Genomic DNA, 25433 nt, shown 5'->3' with positions numbered 1-25433 from the left:
AATAGACTGCATAAATACACTTAACGAAATAACCCTACCTTCCACACTCCCACGTATGTCCTAATGACACCCCTAGCAATTTACTGCCCCTAGCCAGATTCCCATTGTCTTGTCATTCTTTTCAAATTCATCGTTCTTTGCCCCTAAAGTATCAATAAAGCGCATTGCTTTGGCCACTTCTTCGGACTTCCCTCTCTCGAGAAGATCCCCACGTACGTGTGAAACTAATAACATTTGTACGCTTTTCTGCTGCTACTCCGCCTGCTGTCAAGCCGGCGCAGGATCTAGCTGAAGAGCCCACGTCAGAGCAAGGGCGTTAGGGGTGATCCCGGCTCCCGCCCGCCTCCCGTCCCGTACGGAGCCCCCAGACGCGGGAAGTCGCAAGGATGTGCCTCTCCTAGACCCCGTCCCATGCGGGCACCCGCCCGGCGGCGAGCCTCTCGGGACTCTCCGGAGACTAGGCTGCCCGGGAGGCGCGCAGGGATCGGGGTCGGGCAGGCCCGGGGCGTCGCACGCGCTTCCGGGTCGCGCGGCCGCGCCCCCGGCGACCCCGGGGAATGGGGAGGAGCCTCCCGCGCCGGGCGGGGCGCGCTGACGGCCGGTGGGCCCCGCCGCAGCAGGACGCGGCCCGTTTAAGTGCGGAGGGCCCGGGTCACGTGGCGGACGGGGGCGTGGGCGTGGCACCAGGAAGCGGCCTCCGCGCCAGGCCCTCAGCAGCCGCCGCCGCCTCCCCGGCAGACCTCCGCGGCCCCGCGCGCCCCCCGTCGGGCGCCGCACGCCCAGCTCCACGCTGGCGGCCGCCCCTGGGGTCCCCGCCGCCGCCGCAGCGCCCGCCATGGGCGAGGAGGACTACTACCTGGAGCTGTGCGAGCGGCCGGTGCAGTTCGAGAAGGCGAACCCCGTCAACTGCGTCTTCTTTGATGAGGCCAACAAGCAGGTCGGCCCGCCCCGCGCCCTCTTCCGCCGCGCCGCCCTGCTGGGGTCGTGGGCGCGCGGAGGCCGGGGGCTGGCGCCACCAGGCCCTGGCCTTCCGCGCCCTCCCTTCCTTCGTCGCTGGGTGGGCCAGGAGTCCTCGCGAGTGACCAGAGGGATGGAGCCCCGAGCCAGCGCCCGGGACGCGGTGACCCTCTGGCGGGTGCTGTCACCTGTCAGCATGCCAGTGTTTCCTAGACGCCTTTTGTTGTCTTTGTCGTTAGTTACACTTGCAGTCAAGGATTTTAGACGTGGAAATTTTCATTTTTATTGGAATTTTGTAAAGAGGGGAAAGACTGTAATTAACTATAATTAAGTGTATGTTAGTGTACGCTAACCGGCCTTAAAACTTGGAGCCTCGGAGTCCCGGACCCGGTGTTGCACCGTGGGCTACACTTGGAATTGTAGTCTTTTTGATCTCTACTCTCTTGTTTTTCTTAACAATCATGTGAGCCTTTAAGCATCTGTTCCTTAATATGTGCGGTGTTAGTTGACCCAAGAGTGGTGGGGTGTAGCAGCATTAATCACTTGTAGGTTAGTATATGAGTCTAGATCCTTTCAAAGTTCATACTGTTAACATTGCTGCTTTTTCCTCTCAGGTTTTTGCTGTTCGATCTGGTGGAGCTACTGGCGTGGTGGTGAAAGGCCCAGATGATAGGAATCCCATCTCATTTAGGTAACAGTATAGACCTTTTTCAGAATAATTTCAACATGTAAACAAATGGTGTTTTTCTGATTCAAAAGGTGGTTTTATGATTTTGTCACTGGCCTCCCCTAAGAGAGCTGAAGCCTGTGTACACACGTGGAATTCCTGTCTATATGGAGAGGGAGGCAGATCCTTGTGTTGGTGGCACACTCCAGTACCACCTGTCAGAGTGAAATGCTGAGCACTTCACAAGTAGGGCACCTACTTCCTGGTAGTTGAAATTTGCAAGTCTTCGCATTGATGTGCCCATTTCCAGTTTGTTGAAAGAAGAGAGCCTTCATCTTTTCCCTTAGCCTAGGTCTTTCCAGAGTGTTTGGTAGGTGGAGGAGATTCAGTGTTTCTCATGTAATAATATAAGAAAATCATGGCTTCCACTATGCTTGAGGTGCGTGTTACTGTTTACAGGATTGAACCGGTTTAATTATCAACAGTAGTCCCTTTCACTTTCAGAAGTGTCTCAGTTTCGATGCGAAACTGGTGCTTTAACACTTGTGATCATAGAAGGGGAAAGTACAATGTAGGTCCATTCAGTGGTGACTTTAAAAAGAAATTTTGCAGTTGGCCTGTTAATGGGACACTTTTTGAAGTAGAAAATGAATCGACCACTTTCTTTTGTCATCATGTGCTCTGCAGACACTGATGTGGCCCCTGTGTTAGGCACCAACTAGGCATGTGAGGGCTTTGAATCAGCCTGGCCTTTTCTGGAGAACTCATAAATACGGTGTGGGAGACAAGTGAGTGGGCAAATACTCTTCACCATGAAGAGTGTGATTAAGTTAGAGCTCTGTTCAGAATGTGGGAACACAGATATGGCATTTATCTTGGGATGGGCTAGGCAAGACCACTGCCCAGGAGGGAGGCGGCCTCAGGAGGCAGCCTTTGAGCAAGGTTGTAAAGTATGAATGGGATGAGTTCTAGGCGGAGAACAGCGGAGGCCTTCCAGATGCAGAGAACACCAAGGGCAAAGAGTGAGCATGGCGTTTTGGGGGGCTTCTGGTCTTGTAACTGAGGGTCAGGGTGTCTGTGTGGGGAAGGAGAAATGGTGGTGGTGTGGCTTTGGTAGGGGCCAACTTGAACGTTACATTTTCTGCTATGGAATTAGGGTTTTATCTTGTTACTGAAAATTTATGGGCTGTGGGACGATCATGTCGGCGTTTGGAAAGGTCATGCTGTTTGCAGCATTGAGGCTGGGTTAGTTGGGAGCGTGTCAGAGTCAGGGTTCCCACTGAGAGACAGTAGCAATCGTCTGAGCCAGGCGTAGAGACGACCAGACCAGAGCTGCAGCGCTGTAGATCACATATGCAGGCTAAGGATGCTTAGAAAGGTGGTTCTCTGGTAAGACTTGGGGGTCAGTTCAGTGTGGAAAAAGAGAGCAAGCCCATGATGATCTAGATTTGGGGACTCTGAGGAATTTGAGGGGGAAGGAACTGAACTTTAAAAAAAAATTTTTTTTTGAAAAAAGCTTTATTGAGGCATAATTGGCACACAATAAACTGCACATTTTAACATGTGTAATGTGATGAGTTTTGACATAGGTATACAGCCATGAAACCATCACCACAATCAAGATGATGAACGTTTTCATAACCCTAAAAGTTTCCACGTGCCCCTCTCTCATGCATACCTTGAGTTCACATTTTATCCTCTGCTTAGTGCGTCGCATGGTTGCACAGGGAATGCGAAGCGAGATGCAAGAGTAGCCTCCTCTTCCCCCGAGCTTTGCTGTGAGAGAGGTGGCGATAGAAGGCAGCAGTTTGCACAGAAGGCTACTGCGTGGATGTGTTTTTATTTATATCAAAAATAATTCTCAAGTGGCAAGTACATGTGATTTCAGTTCTCCCATAAGTCATGATACTGTACATTTCTCCTGCAAGTTGTTGCCAGTTGGATTCTGTTGTTTGAAAAGAGGTTTTAGTGGCCGGGTGCAGTGGCTCACGCCTGTAATCCTAGCACTCTGGGAGGCCAAGGCGGGCAGATAGCTCGAGGTCAGGACTTCGAAACCAGCCTGAGCAAGAGCGAGACCCCGTCTCTATTATAAATAGAAAGAAATTAATTGGACAACTAATATATATAGAAAAAATTAGCCGGGAGTGGTGGCGCATGCCTGTAGTCCCAGCTACTTGGGAGGCTGAGGCAGGAGGATCACTTGAGCCCAGGAGTTTGAGGTTGCTGTGAGCTAGGCTGACGCCACAGCACTCACTCTAGCCTGGGCAACAAAGTTAGACTCTGTCTCAAAAAAAAAAATAGAGGTTTTACTGATAGCTTCAGAAACATAATTTTCATTTTAAACTAGGATTTGCTGCCTTCTGAATATTTATCTTGTCTTTTCTTAACAAATGGTAGTAGCTAGAATTCGGTTATTTAGTTTAACTCTTAACATATTCTTTCTTCTTAAAGAATGGATGACAAAGGAGAAGTGAAGTGCATTAAATTTTCCTTAGAAAATAAGATATTGGCTGTTCAGAGGACCTCCAAGACTGTGGTAAGACTTATCTTTAAATATAGCACTAAGAAAAGATCATTATGAATACATTTGGAAGAGAAGGAATTGCAAAATTTTCGTGTTAAAGGCAACATTTAGTATTTTACTGTTGTGAAGGTATAGTTATGTTGCATTGTATTTGAGCCTTTGAAGATGAGAAAGACGTTTGAATGGATAAATAAGTATGACCTTAATTTGACATTTTTGACTTAAATTTTTAAAAATTAATTTGGAACTTCATGCACCTTTTGTAGCTAGCAATGTAGGTATATTATGTGAGGTATATTTTTGGCTACGTTGTAAATTAGTCTTCCTCGAGTAACTCCATTTATTCCCTTCTCTGATTGCTAGAAGCTAGATCCAAACAGATATGCAGAGGTGGGACAGCCTGTTGGCTTTTCAGCCCTTGTAAATACTCAGCGTTGCTGTTTGTAAATTAGAGAGAAGGCTGATGGGAAAGGTAGAATCCTGCATTTACTTCTTCCATCAGTATTGATTGCTAATATTTTGGGGAAGCCTCTTAAAATATACAGTAACTCATTTCTCTGACATCAGTCTTCTGAGGAATGTACTTTCAAAATCAGTTTCTAAACTCTGAATAGCTACATTAACTTTTTAAAAACTGAATTGTAAACTTGCTGCTACTCGAGGCCAATGATCCAAATTGGTCTTTTTATTTTTTCTGTCTTTGTGTTTTTGTCAGTTATATTCTGGTCACTTTTTAAGTTATTTTGTCTTTTTCTTTTTATCTTGTAGAATGCCAAGGTAGCTTGGCAATATAGCTGGTCAATCCAAATTTTTCTGTTTTTTTTTTCTTTCAGGATTTTTGTAATTTTATACCTGATAACTCTCAGCTGGAATACACTCAGGAGTGCAAGGTACAGTGGTCGGCGCCGAGCTGTGGGTTGTGTCGTGGAGAGCAGGGTGTCAGGCCCCGACCTGGAATCAGATGTGCCTTCATGCATAGATCCACTGGTGTTTGCTGTTTTGAAAGCCTGTGTCTCCATCTGTAAGGTGGAATTGAGGGGATTCAGCAGATGACGACATTAAACACCAGCAGTGTCAGTCCTCGGTGGCTGCTGTTCTCTCTCGCACTGCCTGGTGCTTCCTCCCTGGGCTGGCGGTGCCTCGATCTCGGCCCTGGCCTCCCTCATTAGCCACTTCATGTGGAAGGGAGGGAGATTTTTCTTTCCTTGATTTGTCCTTGTCATGCCCTTATTCTTTCTTCCCCCAGGTGTAGACTCTAATCCACATTAATTAGATTTGCTGGGTGTAATAAACTAGGCTAGAGGGAGCTGAGCTAAAAGTGGCACTTGGACACTAACAGCTGCCAGTGGTTGGGATGGGACTTTCTGCGTCTTTGTGACTGTTTTGCTTCCTCTGCAAGGAAAGGTGCATCCCTGAATCACTGACCCTGCCCAGCCCTGCAGCTGCATGGTCCTGCCTGCCCCGGACACCTGGCCATTGTGTGTGTGTGTGTGTGTGTGTGTGTGTGTGTGTGTGTGTGTGTAAGTGTGTGTGTGTGTAAGTGTGAGTGATGTCAGAGTCCCCAGCCCATTTTGGTCAATACTCGCTGAAAAACGTTAGGCCTTTATGCATTTGTAATGACAGTTTTTATAATGTGATTGAGAAAATCAGTCATACTTTGATTCCTAAAGGCAGAAGGTGATGTCTGTGAGCTCTTGTCAGTTACCCTTTTATAAAACTTAGGCTTCCTCTATCCCATTGACCAGAAAGAACTAAGGTTGTTTGTTTTGAGACAAGGTGTCATTCTGTTGCCTGGCTAGAGTGCCGTGGCATCAGCCTCGCTCACAGCAACCTCAAACTCCTGGGCTTAAGCGATCCTCCTGCCTTGGCCTCCCAAGTAGCTGGGACTATAGTAGCATACCATGATGCCAGGGTAATTTTTCTAGTTTTAGTAGAGACGAGGTCTTGATCTTGCCCAGGCTGGTCTCAAATTCTCAGCCTCAAGTGATCCTCCTGCCTTGGCCTCCCAGAGTGCTAGGATCACAGGCGAGAGCCACTGACTGGCCCCGCCAGATTCAGGTTTTTAAATGAAATGCTACAGGCAAAAATTAGGGAAAGCTGTATTTAAAAGAAAGTTTGATTTGCTAATGAGTAATCATTCTGGGTAACTTTTCATTAAAGAGTGATTTTAAGCTTTTGAAGAGAGTTGTACGTTTTTCTTATTAATTAAAAAAAAACTTTCTGTAATTCTTCTCAGACTAAGAACGCCAACATTCTAGGATTCTGCTGGACCAGTTCTACTGAGATTGTCTTCATAACAGATCAAGGAATCGAATTTTACCAGGTATCACATTTATGTTTGCTGGAGAAAGTTCTGTGATAGCAGTTTGATGGCTTTTTGAATACAGTACTAAAGAGATATTTTCAGATTCTAGAGCTTTAGTCTCTTGCTTGGGTTTTTCTTTTTTTTTTTTTTCCTAATTACAAGTAATACATTTTTAAAAAATACAGCATCCAAATAGTACCAAGATATATGGAAAGTAAAAGTCCCCTGTAATCTCTAAATATAACTATTATGAACAGTTTAGTGCATGTTCCTCCATTTTTTTTAATACATACATTTATTGTAATTATTATTATTATTATTATTTTTTTTTTTGACGACTCACAGCCATCAAAATATTGTAATTATTTTTACAAAAGGAACTATTTATAAACTTCTGCAGCTGGCTTTATTTTGCATAGCAGTATATCTGGGACGTCTTTCTATATTTTATTCTGACTAGTATTCTACTGTATCAGTGGACTACAATTTATTTAACCAATATCCTGTTGATGGACATCTAGCTTGTTTTTACTTTTTTGTGATTATAATCAATTCTTCATTTACATGTTTGTGCATATTTCTTTATATTCTTGGGTGAGGCAGTTGCACTGTAGGTATGAACATTAAAGCTGAACAGATATCACCAGATTTCTTCTAGAAGCTTGCACTTCCACTAGCAATATAGGATTCTCCATTTTCCAAACTTTGCCAGAACTGAATACTATAAATATCAGTCTATAGACATTTGCCAATCAGAGAGAGAGACATTTTAACTTGTAATTTTTGTTACTAGGAAAGTAAGCATCTTTTCACTCGTGTATTGTCCATTTATATTTCCCTTTGTGAACTGCCTCTTCATCTTGAAAAATAATTTTTTAAAATTGTGATTAAAAAACACATCACATATCCTGTTTCTGAATACTCTCAAAAAAAAAAGTAAAAAAGATAAAAAAATGTAAAATAGTAATATTAAAAAAATTAAAAAAAAAAACAAAAAAACACATCACATAAAATTTACGGTCTTAACTCTTATTAAGTGTACAGTTCAATAGTGTTAAGTATATTCATTCACATTTTTGTGAAGAAACTTAAGAACTTTTTCTCCTTGCAAAACTGAAATGCTGTACCCATTATACAATTCCCCCTTCCCCTTTCCCTCATCCCCTGGCAAACTCCATTCTACTTTCTGTTTCTGAGTTTGACTTTAGATGTTTTGCTTTGTTGTCCAGGCTGGAGTGCAGTGGTCCGATCATAGCTAACTGCAATCTCCCAATCCTGGGCTCAAGTGACCCTTTTGCCTCAGCCTCCTGAATAGGTAGGACTACAGGAATGTGCCACCACACCCGGCTGCCTTTTTTTTTTTTTTTTGTAGAGATAGGGTCTTGCTTTGTTGCCCAGGCTGGCCTCAAACTTCTGGCCTCAAGTGATCTTCCTGTTTCAGCCTTCTAAAGTGCTGGGATTAGAGACACAAGCCACTACACCCAGCCAGATACTTCATATAAGGGGGATTATACTTCGTCTTTTTGTGACTGGTTTATTTCACTTAACATAATGTCCTCAAAGTTCATCCATGTTGTAGCATAGGGTTTCCTTCTTTTTAAGGCTGAATAGTATTCCAATGTATATACATACTACATTTTGTTTATCTATTCATCTGCTATTCATGCATTCATTCCACCTCTTGACTATTGTGAATAATGAGGCTGTAAACACAGGTGTGCAAATACGTTTTCAAGATCCTGTTATCAATTTTTTTTTTTTTTTGAGACAGGGTCTCGCTTTGTTGCCCAGGCTAGAGTGAGTGCCGTGGCGTCAGCCTCGCTCACAGCAACCTCAAACTCCTGGGCTCAAGCAATCCTACTGCCTCAGCCTCCCAAGTAGCTGGGACTACAGGCACGCGCCACCATGCCCAGCTAATTTTATATATATATATTAGTTGGCCAATTAATTTCTTTCTATTTTTATAGTAGAGACAGGGTCTCGCTCAGGCTGGTTTTGAACTCCTGACCTTAGCAATCCTCCCGCCTTGGCCTCCCAGAGTGCCAATTTTTTTAGATATAAACCCAGAATGGAATTCCTGGATCAGATGGTAGTTCTATTGTTTAATTTTTGTGGGAATTGCCATACTGTTTTCCAAGCAGTTACACTATTTTTACAATTCCTCCAAGTGCACCAAGGTTCCAATTTTTTCACATCCTCACCCACACGTATTTTCTGTGTTTCTGATAGTGGCCATCTAATGGGTATGAAGTGTTATCTCATGGTGGGTTTGATTTGCATTTCTCTGATGATGAGTGACACTGAACATCTTTTTATTTGCATGCTGGCTACTTGTATATCATCTTTGGAGAAATGTCTAGTTAAGTCATTTACCCATTTTTAAATTGGGTTGTTTTTTTGCTGTTGAATTGTAGGAATTCTTTATATATCCTGGATATTAGTAGCTTAACAGATACATGATTTGCAAATATATTCTCTCAGTCTATAGATTGCCTTTTCACTCTATCAATTGTGTCCTTGGGTGCACCAGCCTGTTCTTCTTTTAATATGTTCCAGCTCCCTGACCTGTTGAGAATGCTTCTGAGATTAGCTCTAAGTGGAGCTAATGTAGACAGTGTTAGAATTCTTTCACATTTTAATGTTTTTGACCTAATAAAAGCAGTATAATTTAGAATTTATGGATGGAGAAAATACACCTATGTGAGCAAAACATGAGATGTTAATATCATGGTGCTTTGCTATAGGGCTATTATCAAAATTTTTACAATGACCAGGACAAAGAGAACTTGATAGATTGATTGGGGCAGAGTCTCCGCTCTGTTGCCCAGGCTAGAGTGCTGTGGCATCAGCCTAGCTCACAGCAACCTCAAACTCCTGGGGTTAAGTAATCCTCCTGCCTCAGCCTCCCAAGTAGCTGGGGTTACAGGTGTGCATCGCCATGGCTGGCTAATTCATTCCTTCCTTCCTTCCTTCCTTCCTTCCTTCCTTCCTTCCTTCCTTCCTTCCTCCCTCCCTCCCTCCCTCCCTCCCTCCCTCCCTCCCTCCCTCCCTCCTTCCTTCCTTCCTTCCTTCTCCTTCCTTCCCTTTCCTTCCTTCCTTCCTTCCTTCCCCTTCCTTCCTTCCTTCCTTCCTTCCCCTTCCTTCCTTCCCCTCCCTCCCTCCCTCCCTCCCTTCTCCTTCCTTCCTTCCTTCCTTCCTTCCTTCCTTCCTTCCTTCCTTCCTTCCTTCCTTCCTTCCTTCCTTCCTTCCTTCCTTCTCCTTCCTTCCTTCTCCTTCCTTCCTTCCTTCTCCTTCCTTTCGAGATGGGGTCTCACTCTTGCTCAGGCTGGTCTCAAACTCCTGATCTCAAGTGATCTTCTAGCCTTGGCCCCCCAGAATGCTAGGATTACAGGCATGAGGCACCATGCCCGGCCACAAAGAGAACTTTAAACAAACTTTAGACTAATCTCAAGCACACAGAAATAGATTTTTGTACATATGATAACATGGAAAGAATGGATTGTTTTATAGGAGTTTCCTGTGGTAATCATTTAAAAGTCTATCTTTCTGTTCTCTGTAGTGGGAAAGTGTACCTGAAGGGTACTTAGATGATCTTAAGGTCTTCAAGAAATAAATTAAGCCGGGTACAGTGGCTCATGCCTGTAATCCCAGCACTTTGTGAGGCCAAGAAGGCAGGATCCCTTGGGTTCATCAGTTTGAGATCAGCCTGAACAACATAGCGAGACCCTATCTCCACAAAAAATAGACAAATTAGCTGGGCATAGTAGTGGGTGCCCATATTCCCTGCTACTTGGCAGCTACTTGGGAGGCTGAGGCAGGAAGATCGCTTGGGCCCAGGAGTTTGAGGCTGCAGTGAGCTATGATTGCGCCACTGCACTTCAGCTTGGGCTGGAGCAGGATTGAGACCCTATCTCAAAACAAACAAACAAAAAGTTAAAAAGAAAGAGGACTCTATTCTTACTTTATTATAGCAGAATTATCGAGAAACTCACGCTGCCTGACTCTGACTTGTACATCAGTTCTTCAGTGCAGTGTTCTATGAGCATTAATGTCTTCGGAGCATGAGAAGTTTAATGCATGAGAATATTTAGCGTATATTTAAAATGTGCCTTGATTATAAAATACTACATTTGCATGCAGTCTCATGAACACATCTGTTAGAAAAAGGAAGCCCCTTCCAGTCCTAATGCAGACTGGAGTGGAGATGAGACCAGGCAGAAAGCAGATCTGCTGCAGGCTGGCATGTGACTGACTTAATGTGCATGGTGCACGCGTATTGGTTTCTTTTGACTCTGTCCCCGATAAATGAGAGTTGGTTGTGCCTCGCCTTTGCTCCCTGGTGCCCGAGCTGGTGGAAGCTCAGATGTGGATTGTGGACTGAACCAGCCGCTGAGGCTGACATCGCTTTTTTGTGGCAGGTTCCCTTGTGATGCTTGGTGATCGCTGAGCATTACTTTCTCATCTCACAAGGGCCAGTGACGCCCACCTCTCAGGGTTGTGGCAAAGAGCAAGTGAGTTCAGATGTGTAAAACGCTAAGCACAGGGCTCAGCGTGTATTAGCTGTAATAGATAAAAATAATACTTTTCTATTTAACTCAGTGGTTTTTTTTTTTTCCTGGCTTTTAATTTTCTTAATTTACTATATCAATCTTCTGACATTTTGCTGTTTTTAAAGTGAAGATTCTGTTTCTTAAACTTCGCTTCAGGTGTTACCAGAGAAACGGACTCTGAAACTGCTGAAGAGCCACAACATCAACGTGAATTGGTACATGTACTGCCCCGAGAGCGCTGTCATCCTGCTGTCTACCACAGTCCTTGAGAACGTTCTGCAGCCTTTTTATTTTAGGGTAAGAGTAACCCTCCCCTTAAAAAACTCCTTTCCCCCCCTCTCTTACCCTGTTCCTCTAACGTCCTAACCCACCAAGCTACTTAGGGGCCAGTTTCTTCCGACCATAACCTCCCACCCATGACCACTAGGGGGCGCCCGCACCACCCTGTGCTCGCCAAGAATGATTCATGCTGTGGAGCTGGACTCTGAGCAGAGGACGTGGTGGGACGCTGGGAAGGATGGAAAGATGTCCTGTGTGACTATCCTCATTGATTTTATGTGGGGAATGGTAAAACATGGAAAGGGTTTAATAACGTGTTCCTCCCTCTAAACAGGCTGGCACCATGTCGAAGCTGCCCAAGTTTGAGATTGAATTACCAGCTGTGCCCAAGTCAACTAAACTCAGCCTTTCCGAGAGAGACATTGCCATGGCTACCATGTATGTCTGGCTTCAAGAGTTCCTTCTTGTGCTCGCTTTTGTGATACAAGGACTAGAAGGAGTGTGCTGAGTATGTTACAAGGACCACGGTGATGTGCCCTGTCCTTAGGGACAGGAACTCCTAGAACAAGTAACGAGGATGCCCCTGGTCCTGTTAATATGGCACCTACATTTTATGAATATAGAAAACCTATGTTCTTGGCAGGTTCTTGGTATTCTTTTTGATTTTACAAGCTTTGTGATCTTAGGGAAGTCTTTTTACCTTCCTAGCCTGATAAAATGATGAGATTAGCCAATTTATTTCTTAGCTATCTTAGTTTTATATTTTTCCCCCACTCTATGAGTTGAAGCTTAAGGTGTTTTTTTTAAAAGCCAAGTTATGATTGCTCTAAATAAGAAAGTAGATTAAGTTTTATAATCAAACATGGAATTGCTTATATAGGAAGGTACATTTTCATTTGGAAAAGCAGATAGCTCAGTTAATTTGTAAACTCTAATGAAAATTTTAAACACAGAAAAATAGAAACTAATACAAAGAACCCCCTGTATACCTATGTCTGATTGAACAATTATCAACATTTTGCTTTGGAATTACTTCTGATTCCTCATTGCCTAAAACAGTGGTTTCCAAACTTTTGAAAAATTTTTAGTAGTAGAATGCTTTTTCTTCTTTTTTAAAAAAGGTGCTCTTTTGTGGCATCCCACTTGAGAAGGCAGATAAAGTGACCATGAGTGTGGTCCTGGCTGAAGTGGAGGGGGGACCTGTTCCCCTCCTGAGCCCTGGGGCAGGCCCAGCCCAGCGTTCACTGCTGGGAAGAATGTACATGTAGGGACTGTTCACAGCAGCATTGGTTAGATGGCACTTAATAATGAACAGTGATTCTATTTTCCTCTTTTTTTTTTTTTTTTGCCTAAAACTATGGTGTTCAATATTTTCCTCTTATTAAGGAAAATGTACTCATATAAAATTTGGAAAACAGAGAGGAAAAGAAAATAGACTTAGGTTATCACTCAAAGATAATTATTACATGAATAGCATGTTTTTCTTTCCAGTCATTTTAGATTCTGTGCTTAAGTTTGTGGTTTTCTTTTAAAAGATGATGATCAGGCTGTATTTACTTTTGCATTCTCCTTTCCACTTTATAAGAGGCTTTGTTTGACTAATGGCCTTTCTTTGTAAACATTTTTTGTTGGCTGCAAAATATTCCATTAAGTGAATATCTCATAATTTACTTAACCGTGGCCCCGTATAGAATAATTCACAATTGGCCATTTGTGACCTCAGTCTGTTTGTTTTCTCACTAGATACGGGCAGCTTTATGTTCTCTTCTTGAGGCATCACTCTCGGACCTCCAATAGCACGGGTGCGGAGGTGGTCCTGTATCATCTGCCACGGTACAGCTGATGCTTTCTTCCCTCTTCCTCTGATTTTTTTTTTTTTCCAGGCTGATCTCAAACTTTTTTTTTTTTTTTACTTTTTTTTTTTTTTTAATTTCAGCATATTATGGGGGTACAAATGTTAAGGTTACGCATATTGCCCATGCTCCCCTCCCCCCTCGAGTCAGAGCTTCAAGCATGACCATCCCCCAAACGTTGCACATCTCACTCATTATGTTTGTATATACCCATCCCCTCCTCCCCCGTCCCACCTGCCCATCTTGCTCTGATTTTAAAGTATGAACTAAAGCTTGTTGATCTATCCACCCCCCCTTTTTTGTCCTACAGAGAAGGTGCCTGTAAGAAGATGCACATATTGAAGTTAAACAGGACGGGGAAGTTTGCCCTAAATGTAGTGGACAACCTTGTGGTCGTGCATCACCAGGACACAGAGGTATGAGCTGTGTGTGGCATTTGATCTGCGTTTGAACACATCAGGGTGGATTAGAAGCCTTGTGAAGATTAGCCAGACATTCTGATTAGCCAGACAAGGACTAGAAATTGCATTTTTATGCTAAAAGTTTTGGTCTTCCAGTTGGAAGTGGGTTTGATATTCTAAATGGTTGATAAAAAGTGATTCCCAGTCAGTTGATTAAGGATAATTAAAAACTATTTCAGAAAATAACACATGAGGAGACTTGACGTTGGGAGCAAGGTGGGAAGCCACGGTGTGCTATGCGTACACGAGCTCTGTACTTTGTTTATGAGCACAGATGGCTGCCGGAGGGTGATGGTCTTGGGTCTCTGGCCCAGGACAGCTGGAAGGGTCCTGCTTTTTCTAGGCTGTTAGCTGGGTCTCTGGTGCTAGAGTAGCCACTTCCCTCCAAGACCTCCCTGGAGGGTGGTGACACTAAGTCTTTAGTCAAGATCCTGCAAGTTAAAAGTGGAAAAGATCTGCTTAAATCGCTTTGAGCTCTTCAGAGGAAGAATGTCATAAATGCAGGAAATATTTGTGGGAAGAAATAAAGATGTTAAAAGAGAGCTATGATGTTAATGGCAAATTCGCCTGTAGGGAGGGAATGCAAATTCGGACTTTGAAACTGATCTGAACAGTGAGATGTGAAGTAACAAGAGAGACATGTAATGCCATGGTTAGTTTTGGCACCACAGTCTTGTGCTTTCTCCCCCACAGACCTCGGTCATATTTGACATCAAGTTGCGGGGAGAGTTCGATGGCACCGTTACCTTCCACCACCCGGTGCTCCCGGCTCGATCGATCCAGCCCTATCAGATCCCTATGGCAGGTAAAGTGGGGTTCTTTAGAGGAGTTTGGGCTGCTATTTCACCACATGGCTGTGTTCTTGCTGTGGTCTTTGGGAGTCACGTTAAAAATGGAAGGAGGAGGACTGGGCACGGCGGTTCACATCTGTACTCCCAGCACTTTGGGATGCTAAGGCAGAAGGATCACTTAGGACAGGAGTTCGAGACCTGCCTGAGCAGCATAGCAAGACCCTTGTTTCTACAAAAATAAAAAATAATTAACCAGGTGTGGTGGTGGTGCCTGCAGTTCAAGCAACTCAGAAAGCTAAGGTGGGGAATCGCTTGAGCCCAGGAGTTTGAGGTTGCAGTGGGCTATGATTACACCACTGCCCTCCAGCCTGGGCCACAGAGTGAGACCTTGTCTCAAAAACAAAACAAAACAAAACAAAAAAACAACTGATGGAATGAAGAGACTAAAAACAAGAGATTCCTAGATCTGTTTGATTTTGGTGAAGGGCCATTTGTTTTATTTTCTTTTATAACCCAACTCCTGATCCTGTAAGCTAAAATTATGTTGTGAAAAGCATTTCATAAGATAACGAATCTCCTTATCTCCTTTTGAAGAACTTAGAATGATCTTTTCCCTGAGCTTTAAAATAGGGAGTTGTGATTACCCACTTAAGCTGAAAGATTTTTTAATGTTGAATATGCCCTTAACATTTTCTGTTTGCAAGTAACCTTGAAATTAAATTTGGCTGTATGGTTGTTGTTTTAACCTGGGATCATTTTCCCCTATCTTTCTCACATTCTGGGTTGTAGTTGTAATAGCATTGTTTTGTTCTTAAAAAGAATACTGGCCGGACACAGTGGCTCACGCCTGTAATCCCAGCATGTTGGGAGGCTGATGCCAGAGGATCACTTGAGGTCAGGAGTTCAAGACCAGCATGGGCAACATACTGAGACCCTTGCCATTTTCTCTACAAATGATGAAAGAAACTTAGCCAGGTTTGGTGGCGCACCTATAGTCCCAGGTCCTTGGAGGGGCGGCTGAAGCAGGAGGATCACTGGAGCCCAGGAGTTTGAGGCTGCAGTGAACTATTATCATGCCACTGCACTCTAGCCTGGGCCACAGAGTGAGACTCTGTTTCTGAAAAATCAAAGGAATGCCTGTCACATGGCACTTAGTGGGTCAGCCCAGCCTGCAGGCAGGGTTTCCTTGTATCCTTCACACAGAAAATAAGAGTCGGGCTCCAGCTGATAGTTTAGCAAGAGCACCGTCTCTGGCCTGCCTGCCCCGTCCTGCTGGACCAGCCAGGAGCCTAATAACGTTTGGCAGAGGTCAGAAGGAAGGAGCTGGATCTCACAGACATTTAGGTCTTTGGCCTTCTTTGTTCTTTCCAGCTCCTTCCTTTTTAGCTCATCCTTCCTTAACATAGCTCATCTATGTTAGCATTCAAAGAATAGATTATGTTAAGTGATGATTATCTTGAGTCTGCTGCCCACTTGGCACAAAGGTGAGTGCTGGTGAATCAGGGAAAGGACAAGAACCTTCCGCTCTGTTCCTACTGTGCAGGGCCAGTGAGAAGGCAGTCGGCTTCCACCTGGCAAGTTGTAAGAAAACAAATGCCAGTCATAGTCAAAATAACAGCCCGGGGGCGAACATGGACAGGAGGAATTCAGCAGTCTGCTCATGTCTCTGCAGTTCTAGGGAGTGGGGGCTGGTGGAGCATTTTCTGACGTTAATAACTTGTTTTGTTTCCTGCTGGGGGGTTCAGTTCCTGGCAGGCTGGATACCCTGTGAATCTTGCCCACCGTGTGCTGCTGCTGGGTGGGGGGTGGGGTGTGTATTCAGGAATCAAAAGGGCTGTTTGAAAGATGTAACCTGCAATTTTGGGAAGAGTCAGCCACCTTTTTCCCTTCTGCTTTGGCCTGTTGGAGCAGTGGTTCTCACTCTGACTGCACATTGGGATCATCTAGGGCTTACAGGCTCCACCCTGGGCTGTGGCCTGGTACCTGTTAGGAAACAGGCCAGGCATCACCGCCTGAGCTCTGCACACACACACCCAAGACACACCCCCTTGCTACCCCCAGTCATGGAGAAATTGTCTTCTATGAAACCAGTCCCTGGTGCCAAAAAGGTTGGGGACTGCTGATCTAGGGGGCTTTCTTTTTTTGAAATAGGGTCTCACTCTGTCTCCCAGGCTGGAGTGCAATGGTGCAATTATAGCTCACTGCAGCTTCTAACTTTTGGGCTCAAATGATCCCCCCACCTCAACCTCCTGAATTGCTGGGACTACAAGTTTGAGACACCATGCCTGGCTAATTTTTTAAAATTTTTGTTGAGAGGTCTCCCTATGTTGCATAGGCTGGTCTCAAACTCCTGGCTTCAAGCAGTCCTCCTGCCTTGCCTCCCACAGTGCTGGGATTATAGGCGTAAGGCACCTTGCCTAGCCCTAGGAGGGCTTTAAAAACTAAAACTCTCACCTCAGAGTCAGCATCCCAGGCAGCCTGAGCTGAGAGCGCTCGCTCAGTTCAGACCTTCACTCTTATGTCCCACGCGAGAGTGTTCTTTGCTAAAGCTTGTCTGATTGGGCTCTGTCCTGCCTTTGGTGGTCTGTTCAGAATGACCCCCTTTCCAACCAGCTGGTTGAAACCTGGCTTCTGGTTGTACCTGGGTAACTGGAACAGAACTGGCAATCATGTTTAGCTTGTAGGGCTGCCTGCATGGCACAAGAATGGTGTGACAGGTTGTCAGGGGGCCCTGTCATGTGGCATCTGCTTCCCAGGTGAACTCTGTGTGTGGATCTGTTGATATAATTGAGCTAATTATTTAGATAATGAAGCCACAAACCACTTTTATTTGGAACATTCTCAGTGAATGATCTGGGCATTTGATTTTGAATCATCTAGGTAAATTTCTTAGTTCTTTAATGTGTGTGTGTAAATGCTGCTGAGTCATCTGTGGTTATATGAGAAACCAAACCACTGTGAATGAAGCCTTGGCATGCTTTCTTCTTCTTGGGGAGATTTTCATGCATTGTTCTAGACTCCTTCCTCCCAACCCCCGTATGTGTTGTTAGTGAGACATGACACTAATTCCTTACTTAACTATTAGGATAATCGAGTAAGCATGTACTGCCGGCATTAAGAAGCATTGACTTTTGCATCATTTTTTTTTTTTTTTTTGAGACAGAGTCTCACTTTGTTGCCCGGGCTAGAGTGCCATGTCGTCCTAGCTCACAGCAACCTCCAACTCCTGAGTTCAAGTGATCCTCCTGCCTCAGCCTCCTGAGTAGCTGGGACTACAGGCATGTGCCACCATGCCCAGCTAATTTTATATATATATGTTTTTAGTTAGCCAATTAATTTCTTTGTATTTATAGTAGAGACGGGGGTCTTGCTGTTGCTCAGGCTGGTCTCGAACTCATGACCTTGAGCAATCTGCCTGCCCGCCTCGGCCTCCCAGAGTGCTAGGATTACAGGCGTGAGGCACCTCGCCTTGCCGACTTTTGCATCTTAAGTGCTGGTATTTGTAGCATTTTCTGACTGCATCGTCACACTTGTGTTTTCTCAATTTGTAGGTCCTGCTGCTGTGACCAGCCAGTCTCCTGTTCCGTGCAAACTCTGTATCCTTTACAAAGGCATTGGCGCTGTGCACAAAGGGAAAAGTGGTGGCTCCTTCTCTACAGGCTGGTCCAACAGCCCCTCCATGGGCAGCATGCATTTATGCTCTGAGGGCCACCCAAGGGGAGCTTCCCTTACCATCTAGGGGCCTGGCATCTGCAGTGGCCCCAGCACATGGGGTAGGGGTGGGTGCTAATCAAAGCTGGCTTTGCCTTTTGTTTTCATCTCTTGTTGGTTTAGAATTTCCTATAACGTGTAGATTCTTCATCCTGGATTGTCTTTCAGCCTGACATCATCATCAGCGCAAGCCAAGGTAGGTCAGGGGACAGTCATCATGTTAGGAAATACTGCTTGTTGCCCTTGGATTACAGTTGTAGCCAGTGACTTTTTCAAGGTGAATCTCGGAGATAGGACCTGTCCTTTCAGCCTTGAGAATGGGGTTGTTTTTCACTGTACATGCTGTTCTCTACTGTGTTCATTTTATCATGAGCATATGTTACTTTTTATAATTAAAGCAGCAACTAAGAATGGCCACTGCCCCGGCGTAAGCCCATTCTGAAAAGCCAGGCTCCATGGCATGGTGTGTCCATTCTCTCCTCTGGCAGCGTTCCCACAGGAGCCCGTGCCCTTCTCTGTGTGCCTGGGAGCTGCTGCTTCTCCTCACCTGGCCGGTGGAGCCTCCCTCGGCCTGTCAGTTGTCTCTTCCTGGGTGATCACCTTGTATCTTTATTAGAGAACTTTCTACATTAGTCTTTGGGCATCTGTGTATTTTCCTGTCTTATCCTCTGGGATTCCCAAGGAGAATTCTCAGGAGAGAATTAGCCCTAATGCCATAGGCATCCACGTTATGTAGTGAATTCACTTCTTTCTTGTGCATCTGGATTGGTACCAGCTCAGTATCTCCCTTGGGAGCACTGAGAAAGTGATCATGCAAATCATTTTTTGTGGAGCACTCCATTCTCCTGCGGAACCCAACTGAGAAAGGCCGCACCAGACTGTGCCTGCCAGGCAGGGTGGGCGTTCAGCATTCATGGATGGATACGTGGAGGAATTGTGAAATTCCACTGAAGCCTCTTACCTTTTGACCTAATGAGCCAATGCAGGAGAAACCAAAGTGCAGGACTGAAGTTGATGCCATATGTTAACTGCTTTTTCTACTTTAAAGTAGAAACTGTTACATGTAAAAGGGGACTAGGTGTGGGGAAGGTACCATTTGGAATTAAGGACTTGTCACCCTCCGTATTTAGGCAGATGCACCATCAGTGCACCTCTGAATGCAGAGGCTGTTTGTTGTAAGGAGTCAGCCAAGTGTGCAGACATAGTCCCTCTGTCGTCGATGTTCCTGAATGTCCTGGCTCTGCTTTGCTTAGGAAGGAAAGCCATTAACCATACTTGGCAGTTCCTCCCCTCCCCCAACCCTTTCCACAAATGTTTAGGGGAACCTTTTTGGGGCTTTTGTCCTGGTTTGCATCATACTATTAAACTTGCTGCCTCTTAAAATCCAGGTTACCTCTGGAACCTCCAAGTGAAACTTGAGCCCATAGTAAAGCTCTTGCCAGATAAGGGACGACTGATGGATTTTCTTCTCCAGAGAAAGGAATGCAAGATGGTCATCCTGTCTGTCTGCTCGCAGAGTAAGTAGAGGAATCTGTCCCCATTGCTCTGGTTCTTGTATTAGGCCTGTGCTGCCCAGTTTTATGGGTTGGGGGCGGGGGCCACATTTTTACACCTTGTGTATAACCTGTAACCTCATTTATTAAGTGAAGGATTATTTAACCCCCTAGAAAGGCTGCTAAATATAAAAATGTCTTTTAGAGGCCACACGTGGTGGCTCATGCCTGTAACCCCAGCACTTTGGGAAGCCAAGGTGGGAGGATAGCCTGAGTCCAGGAGTTCAAGACCAGTCTGGGCAACATAGTAAGACCTGTCTCTATAAAAAATAAAAATTAGCTGGGCGTGTTGGTGGATACCTGTAGTGCCAGCTACTATGGAAGGTGAGTCAGGAGGATCACTTGACCCGAGGAGTTCCAGCATGGGTGACAGAGCAAGACCCTACTCTTTTTTTCCTCACAAAAAAGACATAGATAGAGACATTGGTAGACTAATAAATAGATGGTTCCAGGTGAAAGCAGACCTAAACGGGGGCACACATGCGGGTAGTGGGCCACCATCCCTGGCTTTAAAACAGACATCTTCCAGAATCCGAGTCTCTTGTTGCATGTATATCTACTTTAAGAATCTCCTGCTATCTGCCACAGCTGTGTTTTTTAATAGTAACCGCGAAGGGGCTGTGAGTGATATCCAGGGGTTAGGCCTTTAACACACTAACTGCCATGTGAGTTGTAGTTAACTCATGCTAGTTTTGAGCCTGGGGCCTTGTCAAGCACATGTAACTCACATGTCTCTTCACCACGAGAGCTACACGAACTATTTTTCAAGTTGCACATAGCTCATGCATAGAAAACAATAAAAAATAACAAATCTTTCATTAAAAATTAGAAAAGATCATTTTGTTTTTGAAGTTTTTATTCTAATTTTCATAATAAAACACCATGGACCCAAGGAGAAAATTTTCCTTTCTAGTGTGGTAGTCAGTCTGTTAAAATACGACATTTATTTGAATGCCCTTTAAAGGGGCGTTTGTGTTGTAATCCTTTGAGACTAGCGTCATTGTTATCGTAGCAACGTGTTGAAATCCTGAAGGTTACACAGAGGCGTCTGATGTGTGTGATCTGTGTCCTTCCAGTGTTAAGTGAGTCGGACAGAGCAACGCTGCCTGTGATAGCCACTGTCTTTGATAAACTCAACCATGAGTACAAGAAGTACTTGGATGCTGAGCAGAGTTACACAATGGTAAGTTCTGTGCACTGTGATGAAGGACAGCTCCTCTCCCTCCCTGATACAGTCTAAGTAATTATAAAGCAAAATTGTGATAGAAGAACTTCAGTCGCTGAGACTTGCTGTGTGCCAGGGCAGTGTGGCGTGGTCGGGGTAGTAAATTCACAGCTCTTGCCTCCCGTGAGCCTCAGGCTGCTCTCACTTAATGCCGTCACTGTTCCTGTTTTCAGTTTGTGCTGGATCTTACACACGATCCTTGGTCTACCTCTGTTGTGTAGATGAGAAAATCAGCCTCAGCTTTGCATCACTTTCTGTGCCTTTCTGCTGGGCCAGAGCCTGGACTTAGTAAATTAGAAATTTCTATTTGCCACATCTTTTCCCTTTCATTTTAGGGTGTAATATCTCTAAAAATGAGACTTTTTCTAGAATTTGGTCAGTCTCAAGGTAGTGATGATTAAATATTAACACTGTGCTTGTCATTTAGTAGGCATCAAATGTTTGTAGTGAAGGGCTAGAAAAAATCAGTATGGCTTTATTATACCACCTTCTGTTGTATTTATTATTGGCAGTTAGTCTTTGGTTATTAGTCTATTATTAGTACATCAAATCTTAAATTAGAAATAAGGAACATTTGGGACAAGTGGAATGAATTATATCACTTCAGGGATCTGATTAATCTTAAGGCAAAAATGCAAGTGGTTTTAAACAACAAAAATTCCAGCACTGCCCTCCCCTTTAGCTGTTCTAGGACGAGGGGTCTGCAGCAGGCTACTGAAGAGGCTGACTGCCCAGTGTGTCCATTCTGTCCTCTGTCACACGTCAGACACGTGGGACAGCTGAACCCATCTAGACGCCACTTTTGGTCTTGCTGCTGCTGCCCTGCGCTGTGGGAATCAGTCCTGATCCCAAATGGCAGTCTCCACGCTTGCTCTCCCACACCGTCTGCTGGGCTGCAGAAACCCTCGCTGCTCGAGCGTGGGCCACCGAGCAGCGACACGGGCAGCACCCGGAGTTGCTAAGAAAGGCGGGTTCTCAGGTCACACCCCACGGCCACTGCAGAATCCGTGTGGATCTAGACTGCTCTAAACGTTAGGCAAAACAGTCAAGGCCTCTCCCAGAGCTCTCCTGTTCAGTGACGCCTGGGGAGCTGTGGCTTGCAAAAGTCCAGATGGAGACGCGATGCACGAGCTGGTCATTCGTCGTGGGGTACGGGCTTCCTAAAACAAGCACGCAGCAGGCCTTTCTGTTTTTACTAGATAACAGATGCCACATGGTTCAGGATTAAGAAAATTAGGGAGTTAAAAAATTAGAAGTTAAAAGAAATATGATATATCTTAAGAGAAACTGTGACCTAACGCTTTTTTAGTTCCATCTACCATGAACATTGGACTATTTTCAGTACGACCAACTCTGACTTCCTGGACTGCTACCCAGCCAGCACAGGAAAAAGTTTTATCTGAGTTGTCAAGTATGTGTCTTCTGTTCACATCTGAGGCTCCTACATGTAGGAATTCAGTCTTTTGGATGAAACATAAATGGCACCATTCCTCTGCAAGAGGACTAAGATCATGTCCCGATTCAGGCCGTGGAGGCTGGGCAGGGCCGGAGCAACCCGCTGCTCAGGAGGCCCGTGCGGACCCAGGCGGTGCTGGACCAGTCGGACGTGTACACCCACGTGCTGTCGGCCTTCGTGGAAAAGAAGGTGGGCAGCCGCTCCTCTGCCCCTCTGGACTGAGCATGCTCAGAACAAGGGAGCTGAGAATTAGGAGACCTCATAATGTGGTTAGAGTCACTGGGTGAGGGCTTGGCACTGGTGGTTTGGCTTCTAACTCATATCTAAAACACAGTCATCGATGGGGGTGGTTCTGGGGGGTTTGTGCAAAACCAGCAAAACATGAACACTGGGCCATTTCAATGTGGGAACAAGGGGGGGCAGATAAACGAGTTATGTGTAGCCCCTTTTCCAGCTCTGATATTTATAAAACTACTTTTCTTCTCTGTAGGAGATGCCTCATAAATTTGTGATAGCTGTGCTGATGGAATATATTCGCTCTCTCAACCAGTTTCAGATTGCAGTACAGGTACCTCGAAATCAGCTTTTGTCCAAGTTACAGGAACAGGAGTATTTTTTCCTTTTAATTAAAGTGCTGTCAGTTGATCTAACTTAGATTCTTTCCTATGCTAAAACGGTCTGCATACCTGACTCAGAATTTTGAGTGACTTTCCTACATTCCTTAATGATCTCATTAGTTGGAATGAGAAGTGTAGTAAGTTCAGTTCTCTTACCTGCACGATGAAACCACCTCTCACAATCACTGAAACTTTTGCCCGTCAGTTAGAATAGCTGCAATCCTCAGTTACCCTCGTCTGTTGTGTAGTGATTTGGAAATGTCCTTTGCTTTCGTCCTCAGCACTACCTACATGAACTTGTTATCAAAACGCTTGTCCAGCACAACCTCTTTTACATGCTGCATCAGTTCCTGCAGTACCATGTCCTCAGTGACTCCAAACCTCTGGTACGTATTTGCCAGATTTTTTTACTTTTGTCGTGATTAAAAACTTAATTTTAACTTTCCAACTGAAGCTGGTCTAAACATTTCTCTTCCAGGCTTGTCTGCTGTTATCCCTCGAGAGTTTCTATCCTCCTGCGCATCAGTTATCTCTGGATATGCTGAAGGTAACTCTGCTAACAATTCTTGGTTCCGTAAACTTCTGTTCCTATTGCTTGCATTCACCTGGACACACTCTCCCTTTTACTTCTAGCGACTTTCGACAGCAAATGATGAAATAGTAGAAGTTCTTCTTTCCAAACACCAAGTGTTAGCTGCCTTAAGGTTCATCCGGGGCATCGGTGGCCACGACAATATTTCTGCACGAAAATTTTTAGATGCTGCGAAGCAGACTGAAGACAACATGCTTTTCTATACTATATTCCGGTTTTTTGAACAGAGAAACCAGCGTTTGCGAGGGAGCCCTAATTTCACACCAGGTGAGTGTAGTAGCAATGAAAAAACCTGGGGTAACCACAGACTCGGAATAGTAGCAAGAGCACAGTGGCAGCTGGCAGGCAGGGAAGACTCCTGGGGTAGCTTTTTTGTAAACATTTCCTAATGCCCACCTAGCCCTCAGCTCGTTGTTAGTAGAGAGAATTCAGTCATGCTGATGGGATCTAAATTATGCTCCGAACTCAAAGTGGAGGTGCATTTTGTGTCAAGAGACATTCAGGACCCAGTTCAGGGAGTCTGGACACAGTCTGTGTCTGACAGCCGATCTTGGAATATCCCTTTTGAAGAGTCAGGAATAGGAAAGCAAATGGTAGCTGAGGGTTTTAAGTGGCCTGGGGCTTATTAAAGTAAAGATTCTTAGGCAGGAAACACTAGCAAATCATTCTCATCTCTGGAGAATTATAAAATATATCTTTTTCCTTAGGATGGGGAAGAAACAGAACTCTACTTAAACTGAAGCTTGACAATATTTTAGGCCTACCAACTTTTCCTAGCTTAATTAGTATATGTACAAAGTGGCACTTAGTTACCATAATGACAGCTTGGCATCTCTCACATTTAGCTTTTTTACTTGTGTCTTAAAGCAGATGGTGATTTGCTAGGGATTGTGAAGGTATGAGTTTTGCAATAGAAAGGGCAAAGCTTAGGAAAACAGTACTTTATTAAAGTTAAACCCAGTACACACACCTATGAGCTATATTCTCTCTTCATGCCACATCTAAGTGGTGGTTAAATCTGTTTTCCTTTACAGGTGAACACTGTGAAGAACATGTTGCTTTTTTCAAGCAGGTTTTTGGAGACCAAGCTCTAATGAGGCCTACAACCTTCTGAAATCACTTGCTAGTTTTTTTTTTATATAAAAATGTGTACAAAGTTAATTTATTGCATTAATAAAGCTCTTTAAGCTACAAAATGTAAGTGTATCTACAATGTCCTCAAATGTTACTCCTAAATAAGGAGACATGATTGGCCTTTAAAAAGTGTCAGTCAGCCATCCTAGCGTCACCTTCCACTTGCCACAGAAGTTTCTTCCCTGAAGAAGCGGGGAGAGGTCTAGTGTCCCTCGTTTGCCTTCAGATTCAGCAATGCTGCTGCACAAGTCCCACGTGCATTCCTGAGTTGAGAAGCGCCGAAGCTGCTGTCGGGGAACCTCGGTGCCCACCTTCGTCCTGACGACGCAGCCAGCATCCAGTGGTGAACTGACCCTTAGACACAGTTCAAAGTCTCCCAACTCTGTGAGGGCTAGAAATTGAGGAGTCGTTCTCGCTCTGTGCCTCTATACCGATCTTCAGTGGCACGACTTTTGGCTTTATTTATTGACGGCCCTATGAGAGATAATAATTTTGGTTATTTCTTCCGAAGAAGAGATAGTTTATGCTGGATTGTAATAAAATTAGATCCCCCTGAGATGAAAAAAGACCCTCATTTTCTAAATCTTCCATTTCAATGCTTCGACTTAGTTACAGACCCTGTCTCTACTATAAATAGAAACTAATTGGCCAACTAACATATATAGAAAAAATTAGCCGGGCATGGTGGCGCATGCCTGTAGTCCCAGCTACTCGGGAGACTGAGGCAGTAGGATCGCTTGAGCCCAGGAATTTCAGGT

The 25433-nt window shown here is 44.6% G+C and overlaps 2 protein-coding genes across 3 annotated transcripts in view; one reads left to right on the top strand and one right to left on the bottom strand.

Annotated features, from left to right (window-relative positions):
* Window positions 1-674: 674 nt before the first annotated feature.
* Window positions 675-24737, top strand: RMC1 (regulator of MON1-CCZ1). The gene is made up of 20 exons (XM_012746108.2): window positions 675-937; window positions 1572-1648; window positions 4076-4160; window positions 4982-5038; window positions 6385-6471; window positions 11160-11300; window positions 11617-11720; window positions 13026-13115; window positions 13446-13551; window positions 14290-14401; window positions 17939-17983; window positions 18241-18294; window positions 19487-19615; window positions 20728-20834; window positions 22402-22521; window positions 22823-22900; window positions 23231-23335; window positions 23428-23496; window positions 23583-23808; window positions 24576-24737. The coding sequence occupies exons 1-20, from the start codon at window positions 836-838 to the stop codon at window positions 24653-24655; spliced, it is 1974 nt and encodes a 657-aa protein (XP_012601562.1). The 5' UTR covers window positions 675-835; the 3' UTR covers window positions 24656-24737.
* NPC1 (NPC intracellular cholesterol transporter 1) overlaps window positions 24468-25433 on the bottom strand; it is a 44408-nt gene continuing 43442 nt past the window's right edge. For both annotated transcript variants that reach the window (XM_012746105.3, XM_012746106.3), the window contains exon 25: window positions 24468-25149. In XM_012746105.3, coding sequence (XP_012601559.2) covers window positions 25067-25149 — 83 coding nt within the window. In that variant the 3' untranslated portion in view covers window positions 24468-25066. The remainder of the gene's footprint in view (window positions 25150-25433) is intronic.

Source organism: Microcebus murinus, chromosome 17 (genome assembly GCF_040939455.1).
Source record: "Microcebus murinus isolate Inina chromosome 17, M.murinus_Inina_mat1.0, whole genome shotgun sequence".
Lineage (NCBI taxonomy): Eukaryota > Metazoa > Chordata > Mammalia > Primates > Cheirogaleidae > Microcebus > Microcebus murinus.
Note: the sequence above shows the minus strand (reverse complement) of the source record. Positions and strands in the feature narration are given on the sequence as shown.